General features: G+C 33.0%; 2 protein-coding genes across 2 annotated transcripts in view; both read right to left on the reverse strand.

Moving 5' to 3' along the window:
* The window catches only part of LOC103027747 (ATP-binding cassette sub-family C member 2), a 52,467-nt gene extending 42,128 nt beyond the window's left edge, over positions 1 to 10,339 (reverse strand). The window contains exons 1-6 of the mRNA XM_049472093.1: positions 9,822 to 10,339; positions 5,110 to 5,283; positions 3,689 to 3,832; positions 2,765 to 2,905; positions 2,556 to 2,678; positions 1,601 to 1,656 (exon numbers count right to left, since the gene is read on the reverse strand). Of these exons, the coding sequence (XP_049328050.1) occupies positions 1,601 to 1,656; positions 2,556 to 2,678; positions 2,765 to 2,905; positions 3,689 to 3,832; positions 5,110 to 5,283; positions 9,822 to 9,863 (680 nt within the window). The 5' untranslated portion in view covers positions 9,864 to 10,339. The remainder of the gene's footprint in view (positions 1 to 1,600; positions 1,657 to 2,555; positions 2,679 to 2,764; positions 2,906 to 3,688; positions 3,833 to 5,109; positions 5,284 to 9,821) is intronic.
* A 6,875-nt stretch (positions 10,340 to 17,214) lies between these two features.
* LOC103026251 (ATP-binding cassette sub-family C member 2) overlaps positions 17,215 to 19,906 on the reverse strand; it is a 41,116-nt gene continuing 38,424 nt past the window's right edge. Inside the window, exon 32 of the mRNA XM_022682117.2 lies at positions 17,215 to 18,660. Within this exon, the coding sequence (XP_022537838.2) occupies positions 18,531 to 18,660 (130 nt within the window). The 3' untranslated portion in view covers positions 17,215 to 18,530. The remainder of the gene's footprint in view (positions 18,661 to 19,906) is intronic.

A 19,906-nucleotide genomic window follows, 5' to 3' on the forward strand; every position in this document is an offset into this window, starting at 1 on the left:
CAGCAACATATCTAAAAACAAATAGAAAAAAACTAATGTCTGTAAAAAAAATAATAAAAAAATTATTTCTAGCACTAGGTGTGACAGAAAATATCTGTAAAAGTAACACAAAAACTAGAAAACGTCGGTAAAAATAACAGTAGGATTAAAAAAACAAAAACTAGACTGTCTGACAGGAGGGGTAACTGAACATTTCTGTAAATTCTGTATTAATACCTAAAAATACATTTTCTGTGACTAAAGGTAATATAAAATGTCTGTAAAAATACCCCAAAACATATTTTTTGGCAGCGGAGTAAACAAAAATGTCTGTAAAAAATCAACTAGATTTTCTGGCAACAGGGTTAAAAGAAAATGTCTGTTAAAAATTATCCCAAAAAAACAGTAATTCTCTATATTAATAACCAAACAAAAACTACATTTTCTTGCTGTAGGGATTTCAGAAAATGCCTGTAAAAAAAACCCAAAAAAAGCTAGATTTTCTGGCAGTAGAGTTAAAAGAAAATATCTGTAAAAAAACAAGATTTTCTATTTTACAGTAGGGGTTATGAAAAATCAGCAGATGATGAGTATAAATGCTGTTTATTTACGGCTGAATGCTGAGATTTATCTGGTCTTCTTCAGTGTGAAACGAGGAGAAGATGCTCATTATCACTTTTACAGGTTTAATGATGATAAACTGAAGCAGCAGCTCAGATTCACCCTGCAGAACAAAACCTCACCTAACAGATTCATCACTTTCTCTGTATCTCTACTTCTGAGATGCTGCAGCATTTATTTACTGCTGTTCTGATAAAAAGCCAGAGTCCAGAGATTATTATCAGATTTAAAAATTATCTTTTTTCTAAGATTACTGCTGTTATGATGATGATATTTGACTTTAATTTAAATATTGTAATAAAATTGTGTACAGTGATATTCACACAACAACAGTACTTTTGCAAACAGTGCAAGCTTTCATTTATCTGTAAATAAAAAATATTTAATATACTTGTTATTTCTTTCATCACTATTATCATTATTGCCATTTTAATATGATTCCCAAAAAATAAACAAAAATACAGGGAAAATTACAAAATAAAATGTATAGTGTACTAAATGTATAATTTTAGAGAGTATGTAATATCAGCATAAAATCAGTATTTTTGAAAAAAGTGCAATTTTTTATATATTAAAAAAATATTTAATTTCTTTCATTGTCATTATCATCCGTGTCATTTTAATATGATTAAAATAAAAAATACAGGAAACATTATATTAAAAACATTTGGGTGGAAATTAAAAATATATTAAATATTTATAGTGTATTAAATTATATAATCTTAGACAGGTGTAGAGAGTATTTTTAGGATGTTTTAATGATAAATTAAAACAACAAATCTTTATAGTGATATCAGCATAAAAATAATCATTCTTGTCATTTTAATAGGATTTTCTGAAAAAAATTACACTGTAAAATTTAGATTAATAGATTAGACTAGAACTTTTTTGCTTTTTTTTATTATTATTATTATTATTATTATTTTTTTACATTTTTGCTCTTCCTTTCCTGGGGCATCATTAGAAAATTACTTTTAAAAAAAAGTGACCTAAAACTCACCAGTTAAACCAGTTGAACGTGACCCTGCTGAGAAACGCAGCTCCAGCTTCTGGATTCTGCAGGAGAAAAAAAAAAATCAGGAAATCAACAAAATGAGAAAATCATTTACAGAAAATCTACAGTGGTGTAAAAAAGCATTTCTTTAATTTTTGTTTTTTTTTTGTCATACTGATATTTTTCTGACTATTAAACAAACTTTAATATTAGACAGATATAACCTGTTTACGGGCGGATACACAGCAGTATTTTAGTAAGTTTATTATTTATAAAATATGTATTTTTACACAAAATATCATAAAGATTGCATGCTTATCTATTTTTTTAGTGCAGATCTGCTCTTGTTTAAATCTACATGATGAGGAAATTCTCTGCAGTGTATTAGGGCCTGTCTTTTTTTATAAAATCAATATTGTCAATGTCATCGATCAAATAATGCATTTATTGTGCGTATTTATTGCATTATTTATTTATTATATATTTGCGCAAGTTTCTTAGAGTGACTTTTAAAACAAAAATTATTAATTGTTATTTGTGTGTGTTTTTTCCCCACTTGTTTATGCCATACTAATTTGTTTATTATTGGATTATTTATTAAAATACATATTTAATATATTTAATGGATTAATCATTTTTAAATACAAATTAAATAAAAAAGTGCAATGTGTTCAATTTCTTGTATTGTTGAGATTGTGTAAATATGAATAAGATGAAAATGGATGAAAATAGTAATCTATTGAAATATATTTTTTGAAAATGCATTTAAATATAACTGGAATATACTTGGTTGGGTTGGGTTTTGGGGGGTGGTGCTGCTAAATGGTTGTTAGAATTGTGTTTAGAACTGCATTTTACGTTGAACTACTACTGTAGTATAGTAGTATAGTAGTATAGTAGTATGCTATTCTGAATACAGACGCAGTAAATATATAATAAACACATCGGCCTGGTTCACTACCTTCTTGGCGACCTCCTTGCGGTGAGCTGGAACATCAGCGATGGCCGATAAAACCAGAGAGATGAGCTGAAGCCCGTAGGAGATGTAGAAGAGACAGAACCTCGGAAGATCTTCCACTGTCCCCTATAAACACAAACACTTCATTAGCATTAGCATTAGCATTAGCATCGTTTAACGAATAAATATCTGTTGAACTGTTGGATCAGTACCGAGTTCAGAGCGTCTCTCAGGAGGGTCTGGAAGGGGAAGATCTCACAGATGATCTGCAGCAGCCAGAAGAGGAAGAGACTTCCAGAATCTACAGCTTTCTCCCTCCGTCTCACAGCTTCATGCACCAACATCACCAGCAGCTACAAGCAGAGCACCAGCTTATTTATATAGTGCCCACCTGTTACACACAACCAGCTCCACCAAAAAGTGACAAAAAATAAAGGGGAAAAATAAGTGGAGTTGGGTCCCGAAACAACTCCAAGTCCCAGAATCCCCAGCGGTGATCAGTGATCAGCAACCTGCCGCACCTGTGTATCACTGTATATAAACCCCAGCCAAAAACAATCATGTATGTATGAATCTATGTGTTTATGTATGTATCTATCTATCTATCTATAATAAAGTATCTACCCATCTATCGACCCATCTGTCTGTCTGTCCGTCTGTCTGTATATCTATCTCTCTATCTGTATATCTTTTTCTCTGTCTGTCTGTCTGTCTATCTAAGTCTGTCTGTCTGTCTGTCTGTCTATCTATCTATGTCTGTCTGTCTGTCTGTCTGTCTCATCTATCTATTTATATATCTATCTGTCTATCTGTATATTTTTTCTCTGTCTGTCTGTCTATCTATCTATCTATGTCTGTCTGTCTGTCTGTCTAATCTATCTTTATATCTATCTGTCTATCTGTATATTTTTTTCTCGGTCTGTCTGTCTGTCTGTCTGCCTACCTACCTATTTATCTATCTAGTATTTTTGTTACACAATAGCTACAACTTAAAGATTTGATAAGTGAATCTGAGTATGAAGGACTGTGATTATCTCAGGAAAAGTATTAGAAACTTGTTTTTTATGGTTAATAGATGTAGAATGGGTAGAATGGAATTATGGGTAAATGGGTGGAATGGAGAAGTTGTATCTCACCCAGGAGACGATGAAGAGCACAGGATTAGCGTAGAGCACCGCAGGGCTTTTAGGAGAGGATGAGTCACTCGCTGCTCCGTAATCTTCAGCCAGAGTCAGAGCGAGCGCCGCCACGGCCGTCAGCAGCAGCAGCCCCCCCAGGGCCTGATGGGAAAATCAGGTCTGATCAGCTGATTGGCTGGAGCAGAAAGTGTCAGGCTGAATTAGCAGCAGTGTGATGGAACTGAACCTGGCTGCTGTTTACTCGATTTTAGCATTTAATTGGTGTTTTCCTGCTTCATTAGCTTCTAGAATGCAGAACAGGAAGCTAAAAGCTGTGTTTTTGCTCTGGTTGACCAAGTCATTTAGTCACATGGTCTGACGGCGGGGGGCTGTGATTGGATGGGGGCTCCAGCTGGTAGATCTAATTGTGTAATTTCTCATTTTCTGTAAATAAATGCTCTAAATGAGAATATTTTTATTTGTAATTTGGGAGAAATGTTGTCTGTAGTTTATAGAATAAAACAACAATGTTCATTTTACTCAAACATAAACCTATAAATAGCAAAATCAGAGAAACTGATTCAGAAACTGAAGTGCTGAAAAGCTGCATATATATATATCATATGAGTCAAAATTGGTTCAAATTGGTTCTACTGTGGTTCTACACTAAAGATCCACTAAGTAATTAAGATAATAAGTCTAAAAATTGGTTCAGTGGATCTATAGATGGTCAAAATCGAGTCAAAAGTGATTTAAATTGGTTCATATGTGGTTCTACTGTGGTTCTACACTAAAGAATCACTAAGTGATTAAGTGTCCAAGTCTATAAATTGGTTAAATGGGTCTATACGTGGTCAAAATCGAGTAAGAATTGGTTTAAATTGGTTAAAATTGGTTCTACTGTGGTTCTACACCAGTTATGTGTCTATATATGGGTCTAAGTCTCTAAATTGGATAAATGAATCTATAGATGGCCAAAATTGAGTAAAAATTGGTTCATATGTGGTTCTACACCAAAGAATCACTACATAATTAAGAGGTTAAGTCTAAAAAATGGTTCAATGGATCTATAGATGATCAAAAATGAGTCACAATTGGTTCAAAATTGGTTCTACTGTGGTTCTACACCTAAGAATGACCAAGTTATTAAGTGATTAAGTCTCTAAATTGGTTAAAATGGGTTTATATATGTTTTTTTCTGTAAGAAATCTGTAAAGAACACTTTGTGCATTGGTTCCAATTGACCATATTTGGTAACTTTATTATAATCCAATGTGGTTCTTTAAGATTAATGGTCCAGAGAACCATCTTTGGCACCTTTACACTTGAAATAAAGCAGAATATCCTTGTTTTTAGAGGCTCTATTTGGGTTTGGACCAGTATTTCAGACCGGGTTGAAGGTGAGTTTGTAGTTTTGGTTCTCTGAAGCCCTGCTTTACCTGTTTGCAGGTGTAGAGGGTGGAGAACGGACCCCCGGGGGGCTTCTTCTTGAAGAGGGTTGCCAGGTGCCAGGGGGCACAGAGCCACAGGAACCCCAGCGGCACCCAGACCAGAACCGTCCTCTCCACACACACCGTCAGATCCGGATCAGTCCGGTTCAGCAGAGAGGCATTCTGCAATATATACACACACACACACACACACACACACACAGTGAGGTAATTAGGGCTGAAATGTTCTGGTCAGTGATGCAGAAGATGTTCTGAACGGTGTCTCATTAAAGCAGTTAAAATACCAGCTGATAATAAAAAACTCTGCTGAGGTAAATTCATTACGTTATTAATGAAGCTGATAATGATGATGATCTAGTGAAAGATTTAACAAGAAAAGGCAAATTTATTTATAAAGCACCTGTTATTAACAGCGGGCATTCACAAACTATACAATACTAAAAGAGATAATCAATAAAAGTGGCAAAAAAGGAATAAAGCATTAATAGAAAATAAAAAAAATACATTACACACTTTGCTAAAATGTACAAAAGTATATTTGGAAATGATTAACTTAAACATTAAACTAAATGTGAACTTCATAGTAGTGTATATATTTTTCCACCAGGGACGTTTCATTTCTATTGTTTTTTTGTAATGCACGTGTTTAAACATGTACTTATTTATCTATCCATTTATCCATCCATTCATTTATCCATCCATCTATTCTTTCATTTATCCATCCATCCATCCATCCATTCATTTATCCATCCATTCATTTACCCATCCATCTATTCTTTCATTTATCCATCCATCCATCCATCCATTTACCCATCCATCTATTCTTTCATTTATCCATCCATTCATTTATCCATCCATCTATTCTTTCATTTATCCATCCATCCATCCATCCATTTACCCATCCATCTATTCTTTCATTTATCCATCCATCCATCCATCCATTTATTCATCCATCCATTTATTCATCCATCCCTTTATTCATCCATCCATCTATTCATCCATCCATCTATTCATCCATCCACCCATCTATTTATCCCTCTATTTATATTGTTTTTCAGGATGTTCTAAACATCTCAGAGAAAGTAAATATTACTAAACACATACACACTCGGGGGGCTATTATCTTTATTATCTTTAAGTCAAGTATCATTTCTTTAAAAACAGATAAAAAACACAGAAAAACTCAATTTCAAACCTAAAGAAAACTGTGAGATTTTAAAGATCTTAAAGGTCAGAAACTCCATCAGAAGATCTGAACCAGCGACTGATAGAGTGCAGAAGATCAACATGTAATTACGAGTAAAAATAATGATTTTTAGCTTCTAGTGACGTTCTAAGAGTTAATATTTACATTTAAAATCCTAAAATCAGTTACGGTATCTGTAAAAATCTATTTAACCCTCGACCTCCAACTTCACTCCCAGATCCTCCTGAGAAAAACTCAGCAGTTAATGAATAAACAGCTTCAGTTAATAAAGGGTTAACTCTGCTTCTCATTCACACACAAGCGGAAAACTGTAGAACACATGTTCCAAACAACACAAGACGTTCTAAACATCTCAGGATGTTCTAAACATCTCTAAATGTTCTAAACATCTCAGGATGTTCTAAACATCTCAGGACGTTCTAAACATCTCAGGACGTTCTAAACATCTCAGAATGTTCTAAACATCTCAGGATGTTCTAAACATCTCAGAATGTTCTAAACATCTCAGGATGTTCTAAACAACACAAGACATTCTAAACATCTCAGGATAATATAAACATCTCAGGACGTTCTAAACATCTCAGGATGTTGCAAATATTTCAGAATGTTCTTAACATCTCTGAATGTTCTAAACAACACAAGACATTCTAAACATCTCAGAATGTTCTAAACATCTCAGAATGTTCTAAACAACGCAAGATGTTTTAAACATCTCAGGATGTTCTAAACATCTCAGGATAATATAAACATCTCTAAATGTTCTAAACATCTCAGAATGTTCTAAACATCTCAGAATGTTCTAAACATCTCAGAATGTTCTAAACATCTCAGAATGTTCTAAACATCTCAGAATGTTCTAAACATCTCAGGATAATATAAACATCTCAGGATGTTCTAAACATCTCAGGACGTTCTAAACATCTCAGGATGTTCTAAATGTCTTAGAAAGTTCTAAACAATGCAAGATGTTCTAAAAAACTCTAAACATCTCTAAATGTTAAATCTTCTAAACATCTCAGGACTATCTAAATATCTCTGATTGTTCAAAACCTATTAAAATGTTCTGAACAACGCAAGATGTTTTAAACATCTCAGGATAATATAAACATCTCAGGATGTTCTAAACATCTCAGGACGTTCTAAACATCTCAGGATGTTCTAAATGTCTTAGAAAGTTCTAAACAATGCAAGATGTTCTAAAAAACTCTAAACATCTCTAAATGTTAAATCTTCTAAACATCTCAGGACTATCTAAATATCTCTGATTGTTCAAAACCTATTAAAATGTTCTGAACAACGCAAGATGTTTTAAACATCTCAGGATGTTTTAAAAAACGCAAATTGTTTTAAACAATGCAAAATGTTCTGAACATCTTAAGATGTTTTAAACACATCAGGATGTTCTGAACATCTCAGAAAGATTCTTACATGATGTTCTTAACACACACTTTCAGACACTCTAAACTTCTCTTGATGTTTTGAATTAAACCTAAATGGAATTATATCTAAGGAACATCTAAGTTTTAAGCTCAAAATCTTCAATTATTATAAGAATAAATATAACCGAAATGTACCTCTTCAGTGTTTATTTTATAATTACAGAACAGATTTACTGCAGATAAAAGTGTTTTTACACAGAAATTAATATAAAAGTTAATTTCTGAACAGCAGGCAGTGATTACATAACAGTCTTAAAGCTTATTGGCTGATAAAGAACATGTGCTTCTCTTTATCACCTTATCAAACAAGATTTATGATATCTGATCTTCCACAGCAAACAAATTACACTAATGCTCGTATCTCCACTGTAAAAACCTTCAAATAAGCTAATAAACCCCTAGTGAATAAAAGTAGATTAAAGTACTGTTACTTAGCATTATTATACTATAGTTATACTAAACTGTTCTTGTAGCCACTTTATTATTAATCAGTATAAAATAAGACAACTTTTTTATACGTATTTTACTTTAATTATAGTATAAAATAGTACAAATGTCTTACTTTAATTGTGCAAAAATAGAACTATTTTAAATATACTTTAAATAAGTAACATTTAAACTACTTCATGTATGTAACCCCATATATATTTTAAATATGTTTACAGTAAAATTATAATATATTTAATAATAAATATTACAACTGCAGGTATATTAGAGAGTATATGTACTGAGAATTGATGTTAAATATATATGATCTATATTTACATTAGAGTACAAATATACATGCTTCTTATATGTTCCTGTCTTTTGTAAGCAGCACACTTCTAGTATACTTTGTTGGGTATTGAAATATATTTTAGTGTACTGCACTACATTTTTAGCGTGTTACACATTTACTTTAAATGTTATAAATGTAGTAATTTAATTTACTTTCTAAAAAGTTAAATGATACTCCTGGTGAACTACTGTAACAGCTGTTTTTAACACACTTTGCTAAAAATTTACAAAAAAAATTAGGAGTATATTGAATTACATTAAAGTAAAAGTGCAATTCATATTAGCCTATTTCCTTTTAAATACACGATACTGAACTTTTTAAAAAGTATGATCAAAGTTTACTTTCAAATATTTGATGAAAGCATAATTAAGTACAATTAAGTATATATTTTTGTCATCAGGAAAAGCATTTAAATTGTAACTTCTAGCTGAAGACTTTGATTTAAAAAACACGTTTAAAAGCTGTATCTTTCAGGATCAAGAGTGCACCACTAAGGAAAGTCCCTAAGGTAGAGAAATATAATTATTTGAATCTTTAAAGACAGGATAAATAAAATCAGATAAACAGAAACTAAGATCCTACGTTTCTAAGATGCTGTCTTTTCAACTTTTAAAAACTGATGGCTTCTAAACTAAAGTTCTTCAGGTTCATGAGCTTCTTAAAGGTCAGAACTTACTTAGAATATATATTAAAAGTACATTAATATTGTGCTTTTATCAAATGTTTGAAAGTAAACTTTGATCATACTTTTTAAAAAGTAAAATACAGTGTATAGTGTAGTTTTAAATAAATAGCCTCCATTAAGATCCATTTTAGTACAGTTACTGCAGTATTTTTATACAATTAAAGTAGAATAAGTACAAAAAATGCACAATAAGGCTTAGTATACTTATATCTACTTTTCTAAGATTCTGTTCTTTCAAATTTCAAAGCGAGTTAATGGCTTTTGAACTAAGGTTCTTAAGGTTCTTAAAGTTTCTGAGGTTCTTAAAGTTCTTAAAGTTCTTAAACTTTTTAAAGTTTCTGAGGTTCTTAAAGTTCTTAAGGTTCTTAAACTTTTTAAAGTTTCTAAGGTTCTTAAAGTTTATAAGGTTTTTAAGGTTCTTAAAGTTCTTAAGGTTCCTAAATTCCTCAAAGTTCTTAAACTTTTTAAGGTTTTTGAGGTTCTTATAGTTCTTAAAAGTCAGAACTCAATCAGAAGATCTGACATAGCGATTGATGGGGTTGAGAATCTCAACAGTAATGCACTATTCTTACGGTTATTTTACAAACTTACCCAAAATATGGAGCCACAGTAGTCGTCCAGGGTGGCGGACATGGTTCCTTCTGCTTTTTTTCTTGCCTTTGATTAGCGATTAGCATTCAGCGATTAGCGACGAGTGATTATCGACCAGCATGAATGGAGGTGATGCTTCTTTTCCCGACTTTAGAGCAAAAATGTGAATCCCAGAGAAAATCCCGTCTCAACTCGACTCGACTCAACCCAACCGTCGCTCAACCGTCGCTCTGCTCCGGACGAGCTCTTCTGGACGCTTCACGAGGGATCAGCGCTGGTTAATCTCAGCGTAGTTAATGCTTAACTTCAGGTTCCTGTGGAGTATCTCCTCTGGAAGACGCAGAAGAAGGAGGGGAGCAGTAAAACGATAAAGTTTCACAGCTTCTCGTTGTTCTGGAGATGAATTCGCTTCAACCCAACCCAACTTTCCCTGAGATCTGGTCAAATCTGGTCAGGGAACGTCCCACAGGTTTACTGTTTACTCTCCAAGCGTGGTGGGCTAAAGTCCACCAGCTCTTCTGAGCGAGAGCCCCAGAGGAAGGGGCGGTGGAAGGTTTTGAAACAGGGAAAGAAAGAGAGAGAGAGAAAAGAGAGAGAGAGAGAGAGTCTGTTTGTCGTTAATTTCCTTTTTTTCCGAAGACCAGGCCAAGCTTCCAGGCTTCCAGGGTGGAGGGGGACTCATTACCCAAACACAACAAAAGCTCTTTTCCTCTTTTCCTGCCGGCAGCGGCGTCTTCAGAGGAGGTCCAGTCCTCCCCCTTTTCAAGTCACGTCCGATGATTGTCAGGGAATGAACCTTCCTAAGTGCCGAGCTGAAGGGTTCTCCGAGGAGAAGGAACGTAATTATTGACTCCAAGCCAAAAGATGCAGAGCAGAGATCCTTCATTCCCCGTCAATCGCAGACAGAGCTTCTCCGGCATTTCCTGAAGATGCAAAAGTCTTAAAACAACCAAATTTAAAGAACTAAAAAGAAATGTCTGAATGGAAGATTGAAAACTTTGGGTTTTCTAAGGTTAAAAATGCACAGTTAAACAAAAAAGCTTCTCCTACAAAACCAAGGACGTCTAAAGCCCAATTTCAAGAGTCCTTTCCCATATCCAGCAACAAAAAAGATGAGATCAAGAGATGTCTGAATGGAAGATTGGGAAAGACGACCAAAATTTGAAAAATTGGCATTTTATCAAATTCTCCACAATCTACACTCTTTTAGAAGGGACAATCTCAAAAATCTTGAATCAGGTTCTTGAATTAGTATGAGAACTTTGGGTTTACTTGGGTTTTCTGAGGTATAATTTTACCAGTAAAAGAAAGCTTCTAAAACTCTAAAACTCAATTTTAAGAGTAATCTGAATTGACTGATAACCTATGACCACAATTGGCATTTTATTGAATTCTCCACAATCTGCACTCTTCTAGAAGGGTCAATTTTAGGTGTAGAAGTCCATGTAGTCGGATCACTTCTCAAGAGTTAGCTTTTTTGAGAGTCTTGAATCAGGTTCTAAAATTAGTCTGAGAACATTGGAATTACTTGGATTAGCTTGTTACTCTTCAGAGAACAGTAGACTTCTCTGATACATCCAGCGATAAAAAAACTCTAAAAACCCATTTCAAGGTTCAGAACTGTTGTCGTAAACACAATATGCATGTTGGTTTAGAACATCAATATATTTACTCTAAACCTTTTTAAAACTCTTGAATAATCTGGTTTTTGCAGGAGTCCGAGAACATTGGGATCACCTGGGCTACAGCAGATGGATGCAACAAGTAACAAGACCGGAAAGATCCATCAGGTTGGCGCCACTGACGGCTCAGTATTTAGAGTATTGGGTTATTGATTATAGAGTTGGGGTTCTGAGAGCTTCTCCTTTATTGCCTCTCAAACAGAGACATTCCCAGAGACACAATGGCCTTTAAAAACCCATTTCCAGAAGATTCCAGAACGCAAGATGGAAATAATTGGTTTTAAATCAGGATCTACAGCCTTTACGCTTCAAGATGGTCCAATTTCAGACAAAGAAGCCAAATTCTCTTGGTGCAGCAATGGTTCAAGAGTCTTCAACCAAGCCATCAATGGAATGGAATGGAATTGGATTGGATGGTGGTGGTGTCTCAATGTCTTAATGGTTCAATTCCTTGTTTTCACTAATGAAACCCAGGGAATCCTCTCTACTCAAGAGGTTTGTGAAGAATTACCTCAGGGGACAGAGCTTGGAAACATCCACACATGAATATGTATACATTGTGAGGTGTTATCTTGTCATGGCAAGGATATTCTATCTATAGATATGTCTATATTTCTAAAGTTGTGGGGAGTATTCCTCAAAAGGAATAATGTCTTAATGTCTTAATCTTAATGGGTTTTACTTAGAATTTCCCCTTATTTTAAGTCAATTGAATCAAAAATAAGCATAAAAAGTCACATTTCACGTTTTTCTTGAAATGTGGACTCTTGTGTCCAAATTTAAGCCACAAATTTAAGTCTTAGTTTACTCATTTTGAGACTTTGTAATTATAGTTTTATCATTATGGTCTTTGTGGTGACTGCACTTGAGGAAACTTTCAGTCAGTCAGTCAGTCAGTCATTATCAACCGCTTTATCCATTAAGGGTCGCGGGGGGGTGCTGGAGCCTATCCCAGCCGGCATCGGGCAGAAGGCAGGATACACCCTGGACAGGCTGCCAATCCATCGCAGGGCAGACAGACACAGACAGACAAACAGACACATGCACTCACACACTCACACCTATGGGGCAATTTGTATCTGACATCCAATCAGCCTAACGTGCCGTTTTTGGACTGTGGGAGGAAACCGGAGCACCCGGAGGAAACCCACGCAGACACGGGGAGAACGTGCAAACTCCACACAGAAAGACCCGGGTCGCCCCAGCCGGGAATCGAACCCAGGCCGTCTTGCTGTGAGGCGGAAGTGCTACCCACTGCGCCACCGTGCCGCCCAGGAAACTTTCAAAGTTCTTAAAATTATTCTTTTTTTGATTAACTAAAGTAATTTTTTTGCAATTCTGATAATTTTGTCTCATTACCTCAGGAGAATACATGACTACGTATACATTGTGAGGTGTTATCTTGTCATGGTAAGGGTATTCCATCTATAGATATTCAGTTTCTAAAGTTGCGGGGGTATTCCTCAAACGTTCCTTAATCCATACACTGCAAAAAACAAAATCATAGCAAGTGGAGTTCTCATTTTTAAGGCAATAAATCAGTTTTTTTGTCTGTACTAAGCACTGATTAATAGTTTCAACTTTCATAAAGTTTGCTTTTTTTAGGAATAATGTCTTAATCTTAATTAGTTTTACTTAGAATTTCAACTTTTTCTAAGTCAATTAAATCAAAATAAGCATTAAAAGTCACATTTCATGGTTTTCTTGAAATTTAAGTCCAAAAAATCTTAATTTTTAATTTATTTATATCATACTTCACTCATGTTGAGACTTTGATGGTCTTTGTGGCGACTGAACTTGAGGAAACTTTTAAAGTTCTTAAAATTCTTCCTTTTAGATTGACTAAGATCATTTTTCTTTGCTTAGTTGATAAATTTAAGTAGTTAACTCTTGACGAGGCACAGCTGTAACATGTTTTCCTTCATAATTTAGATGGGTTTAATATTAATCTACAGAGCAGTGGTACTGTAGATAACGACAGTCAAACTTCAGTCATTTCTTGGCAGCTAAAAATGTTAGAAGTTTGTTTTGGTCTTAAAACTTATTTTAACTTTAATTGAATGACAATTTTTTGTTGTTTGTTTGTATTGTTTTATTTATTTATTTATTAGTATAAAGTTTTTGGTGACTCATGCTCTTCCTTTCCTGGGGCGGTCCTGATGAGTGCCAGTTTCATCATTGCTTGTTGTTTTTGATGGTTTTTGTGATGACTGCACTTAAGAATACATTGAAAGTTTTAAAAATTCTTTTTGGATTGACTGAAGTGTTTTTTCTTTACTTAGTTGAGTAATTCAAGTTATTAGCTCTTGACAAGGCACAGCTGTTTTGATGGTCTTTGCGGCGACTGCACCTGAAGATACTTTAAAAGTTCTTAAAATAGTTTTTTTTTCAGATTGTCTGAAGTAATTTCTTTAAGAAATTCAAGTAATTAACTTGTTTAAAGAAGATTTTAAAGCGTTTTCTTGTGAGGAAAGATAAAATCTACAGCTAGAAATTGTCATAAAATCAATAAATCTCAGTAGTAGAGGAGATGAATGTCATTTATGATTTAAAAACAGTGATTTTGGGGGAGGGAAGGTGTGGAGGATGTTTTATGGGACTTGGTCCAGGATAACCTTCTGCCCAGAGGTAGTGCTGGTGATTAATCATTACATGCTGTTGTGTAATATCACATGTCCTCTGTGAGTCAGCGGGACTCAAGGCCGTAACTCAGTATAACAGAGGGAGCACCGTTACACAGCAAATTACTGCACTTTTAATTTAAAACTGACTGAAACGTCACAAGAGTTGATTTTTATCTACTAAAAGTTACTATAAAACCATCATTCTCATGCATTAACTCAGCAGACCTGCTGTTTTTATTATATAACCGTTTTTTAAAAGCTCTAAAACCTTTTTAAACACATTTTCAACATTCTGTACTATAAACTAAATTAAAAAATAAAGTAAAAATGCATAATACCTTTTATTTTAATATATATTTTTAACTAATGATCAGTAAATGTTAATAAAGCATTAGTTATTCAGAATTTGAATATTAACAAATGCTCACAACACTTATTTATCAGCATGAATATTTATATATATATATATATTTAGAAATGTTAGCAAATCATGTTTAAAAGCAAGTCCACTAATTTCTTTGATTTCCTCTTAAAAAATATATTTATGTAGACTTTTGTTCAAATAATTAATATTTATGACAAAAAAATCAATTCCGTTACTGGCACTCACTCCTGTTACTTTTTATGTTTTGAGTAACAGGACTGAAAGTAACAGGAATGAGTTTTTAGCATAGAATTAGCTAAAACATGAAAAATAGCTAAATGGCGGCTATGCTAATGGCATGAGGACAAAGAGTGCACTTTACCCAAAATGTGTGTTTTAAAAATGAACCAATAAGATGTAAGAATGAATTTAGGTAACAGGACTGAGTGTTGAGATTGAGCTCCTCAGTCATTACAGTTACAATAAGATCAAATATACAGAGAAAAAACTAATGAGGAACTTAATTTTGTTCTTCCTATGATCTTCAGAAGAACCAGCTGATGATGTCACTTCCTGTTGTAGATGTGACTTCCTGTTGTAGAATGTTTCAGATGATCAGGGTAATGTGTTACGGTAACAGGACTGAGTGAAACCACAACACAGGGACACAACTAAAATGTGTGTTTTAACTTAAATATTATGGATTTATTATGAAAAATATGTATATTTGTAAAGCATAGTTGGGATTTGGAGTCACACAACAATGCAAATATATATATATATATATATATATATATATATATACTGTATATATAAATACATCTTGAAGGATTTTAATAATTATATTTTATTATAATTGGGGAGAACGGGTAATAAATGCAACATTTTCAGTGTTCTAAATAGTTTTTTTTATTAATGTTTTTAATTAAACATATCTTACTTTTGCAATTAGTTCAATTTATAAGACACTATGCTTAATAATAAATTGTATTTTGTAATAAAAGTTATTTTGTGTGTAATTTCCTGGGGACAGAAATGGTTCAGATTCATTGGAATAAGGCTTTTACAAATATGATAGCAACTTTTAAGCTTCTTAAAATGTGAAAAATAACAGTTATTAATCATTAACTAATAGTTTATTAATGAAAGTTATTATAAAGTGTTATATAAATGCTTACACCTCATTTAATAATCTGTTAATGACAGTGAATGAGTCATAGTGTATAAACGTACCATAAAACACCCATCATTAAAAATGCTTTCATTTTAATAATTTTTTTTAGGAGATAAAAATGAGAAACATCACAAATCCGCTGCGATTTTAACACTTTTTAGTTTTTTTATTTGAATGCCATTGTTTTAAACTCTTCAGAACTGTAATTTAAATTGGAAATTTGTCTTTTTAAAGCTATTTTAAGAGTAACTGCTTCATTTACGTTACAGCCTGAAATTATAGAGCACTTCAGTGGTTGGAGTGGTTTTATTCACTGTATGTTTATTTTATAGAGTGAGCTCTTTTAAATTTAATGATTTTTCTTAAGACTTTTTAGTTTTAATGATCTTTAGTTTTTTTTTTTTAATGCCAGTGTTTAAAATTTTCATTTAAAGAGAAAATAAGCTAAAAACAAGCTAAAACATTGTTTTTTAAGGGTATTTTTAAGAGTAACTGCTTTATTTTAGCTACAGTGTGAAATTAAACAGCACTTCAGTGGTCGGAGTGTTTTATGAACTGAGCTCTTTCAGTTCGCTTGTTTAGTTATCCGGCTTCTTTCCAAGCAAACAAAAGATCAATATGTTTATTAGTGCAAGGTTGAGTGAGGTAATCAATACGGGATTATCCTCATAAACCTGCCGTGTGTTTGTGTGTGTAAAGGTGTGTGAGCTCAGCCAAGCCTGTAATTCACTTCTGATAAGAGAAATCGCTGACGGGAGAGTGATTAAAGGTATTTAAAGTATTGTTTTTATGATTTTATGATAATTTTATGTTTTTCTACATCACAAACACACTAAATTTAATGTTATATAACAACAAAGCAGGTGCAATATTACAATCCAGCCAATTTTTAATATACAGCTCTGGAATAAACTAAGAGAGCACTTAAAAATGATGAGTTTCTTTGATTTTACCAAATTAAAAACCTCTAGAATATAATCAAGAGGAAGATGGATGATCACAAACCATCAAACCACCAAACTGAACTGCTTGAATTTTTACACCAGGAGTAAAGCAGCATAAAGTTATCCAAAAGCAGTGTGTAAGACTGGTGGAGGAGAACATGATGCCAAGATGCATGAAAAAAAAAACTGTGATTAAAATCAGGATTATTCCACCAAATATTGATTATTTCTGAACTCTTAAAACTTTATGAATATGAACTTGTTTTCTTTGCATTATTTGAGGTCTGAAAGCTCTGCATCTTTTTTGTTATTTCAGTCATTTCTCATTTTCTGTAAATAAATGCTCTAAATGAGAATATTTTTATTTGTAATTTGGGAGAAATGTTGTCTGTAGTTTATAGAATAAAACAACAATGTTCATTTTACTCAAACATAAACCTATAAATAGCAAAATCAGAGAAACTGATTCAGAAACTGAAGAAGTGTTCTCTTAATTTTTTACAGGGATATAGAATTTTATAGAAGTGCTTAAAAGGCCCAAGATATTTACTTATTAAGATGCGTATTTATTCATTATTTAATGATGCTAAAGACACATAACAGTGTTGGTTAAAACGGTCATCTTAAAATTAACTGATTTTATTTTAACGTGATTTTACAGCATTTTTATTGGTCCATTCTTATAAAAAAAGTGTTTCTCTCACCAGGAAGTACACTACCCAAAACTAGCATTTTATACCACAAACATTCATTTTTCATTGAAATGATCTAAAATAATTGTAAAACAAAATAAAAACAAAATATGACAATATATCAAATTTATTAATACTATAAAAAATAAAAATCTCATTATTATAAAGATCAATATCAATATGCAGCACAGATAGAAATGAACACATTATTAATGAATAATTCTTTATAGTAGTTAAAAGTAGTTTTATAAAACAATTTAGGCATTTAAATTTTTAATTATTTCAATTTAGCTATTTCAAACACAAATCATTTGCATGCCCCTCCCTTATTGTGACATCACAAAAAGGAAACCTCCATAGAAGCACCCTGGCTCCGCCCCTCACCTTTCAACCCCGACCTGAGCCCCACCCACTAGATCTGTAGAAGAAATGTATCCTCAGACGGTACACAGCAGGATTAGCCAGCAGACTTCTTCTGAGGGAGGGATCTATACCTACTGTCCGTGAGGTTTTGTGCTTCTTTCATAGTTAAAGAAAAACTAGCTTGTTTTTATTTTGCCATTTAGCACAAGCTAAAACTAATGCACGGTAGGTAAATGCTTAGTGTAAACATGGGCGTGGCTGGAAACAGCTTATTTGCATAAAAGTGACAGAGCCCTTAAACGGTTCATTCTGAAAGGGGATTAAAACTAGTATGAACAAAGACTTATTTATGTGTATAAAGAACTTACTGAACATTCATGAACATACTGAGCTTAAAAAAAGTCAATTTTAAGATTTAGTCCACCATGTCGCAGTAAAATATCACTGTAATTAAAGTAATAATTTTAGAAAATGTATTAGAAATGTATTTAGAAAAATATATTGTTCAAAAAAGATCAATAACATGCCTATAACTCCAGATCGGCAATTTTTTCATCGTTCAAATGCCAATTTTAACTAAAACTGTCCAACTTTTTATGAAGCTTGTCAAGATAAGGTGGACGCATGCATGATAAGTAAATAAAAAGTAAAAATAAAGAGTAATTAAGCTGAAAAATAATCATTCTAAAGTCTTAAATCTTAAATAAATATGGTAAACTGTCCAAATAAAATTTAATAAAATAATAAAATCAAGAGTTTTGAGTTCTAAAAGGCACAGTAATTTTTATATATTTTATAAATGACCCGTAAGCACTTATCCATCCCATAGTGAGTAAAATTTCTGAGATGCTAAAGCTAAATTAAGGTCAAAGTGCCGTTGTTTCAGTCTTACAGATCCCAGCATCCTTTGCTAGAGCATAAAAGTGTCCTCTCTTCTGCAGGAGAACATCCGGAGGACCGAACTCCACTATCCTCCCTGCGTCCAGAACCATCACCCTGCAAAAAGAGCGGGAACAGTTAGCATTAGCACTAATGTATTTTCAAAGCCAGATTTGAAAAAAATAAATCTAAATTTCTTCAAGGAAATTTAGAAAATCAACTTTTTACAGCCAGGTTAGCCAGGCTTAGAACTATCCAGGTTTTGGACAACCAATAACATCAGTGCATCCCATTGCTGATACAGATGTGCAAATGCAAACCAGTAGATTAAAAGAAAATGAAAGTTAGCTTTAGCATTTTATTTCTAATGTGTTTTCAAGGCCAGATTTTAGAAAAATTATTATTTTTTTTTTTTTGTCGTTTTTTGGAGGAAATTGAGAAAAATCAACATTTTACAGAATTTTTAACCACTAGGGGGCGCACTAGCCATGATTAGTACTAGCCAGGTTTTGGACAACCCATAAAATCAATGCATTCCATTGCTGACACAGATGTGAGAAAAAAAAAACGAAATTTCTTGGTCGTTTCTTGAGAAAATTGAGAAATATCAACATTTTACAGAAATTTTTAACCAAATGCACACTTACAGCATGTTTAGTCCCTATAGAGAAAAGAGGGTGCAGAGTTAGCCTTAGCAGCTAGCATTAGCAGATTAGCAGCTAGTGCTAATATGTTTTCAAGACCAGATTTGAGAAAACTTCTTTATTTCTTGTTCGTTTCTTGAGAAAATTGAGGAAAAAAAAAAAAAACTTTTTGACAGAATTTTTAACCACTAGGGGGCGCACTAGCCAGGCTTAGAACTAGCCTGGTTTTGGACAACCAATAAAATCAATGCATCACATTACTGACACAGATGTGAAAATGCCCACACACACTGCTTGTCTAGTGCCTGTAGAGCAGGGGTCACCAACCTTTTTGAACCTGAGAGCTACTTCTTGGGTACCAATTAATGCGAAGGGCTACCAGTTTGATACACACTCGTGAAATTACAAATTTTCTCAATTTACCTTTAATTATATGTTATTATTAATAATTAATGACATTCATCTATGTGAAGACACAGATATCAATAGGCAACACTATTATTATAAATCTCTGCAAGTGTTTACATTTTATATTATATTTTAATATAATATTACATATTATATTACATTATATTGTATAATAATATATAAACTATAGGCTCTAAGCTAATATTAATGTAATATAATCTAAAATTACATCAATGCAACTGTGATTTAAAAAAAAAAGAATAGCAACAAAAATGCTATTTTTAGACCAGGCCTGCGGGCTACTCATAAGG

Source organism: Astyanax mexicanus, chromosome 25, assembly GCF_023375975.1.
Source record: "Astyanax mexicanus isolate ESR-SI-001 chromosome 25, AstMex3_surface, whole genome shotgun sequence".
Lineage (NCBI taxonomy): Eukaryota > Metazoa > Chordata > Actinopteri > Characiformes > Acestrorhamphidae > Astyanax > Astyanax mexicanus.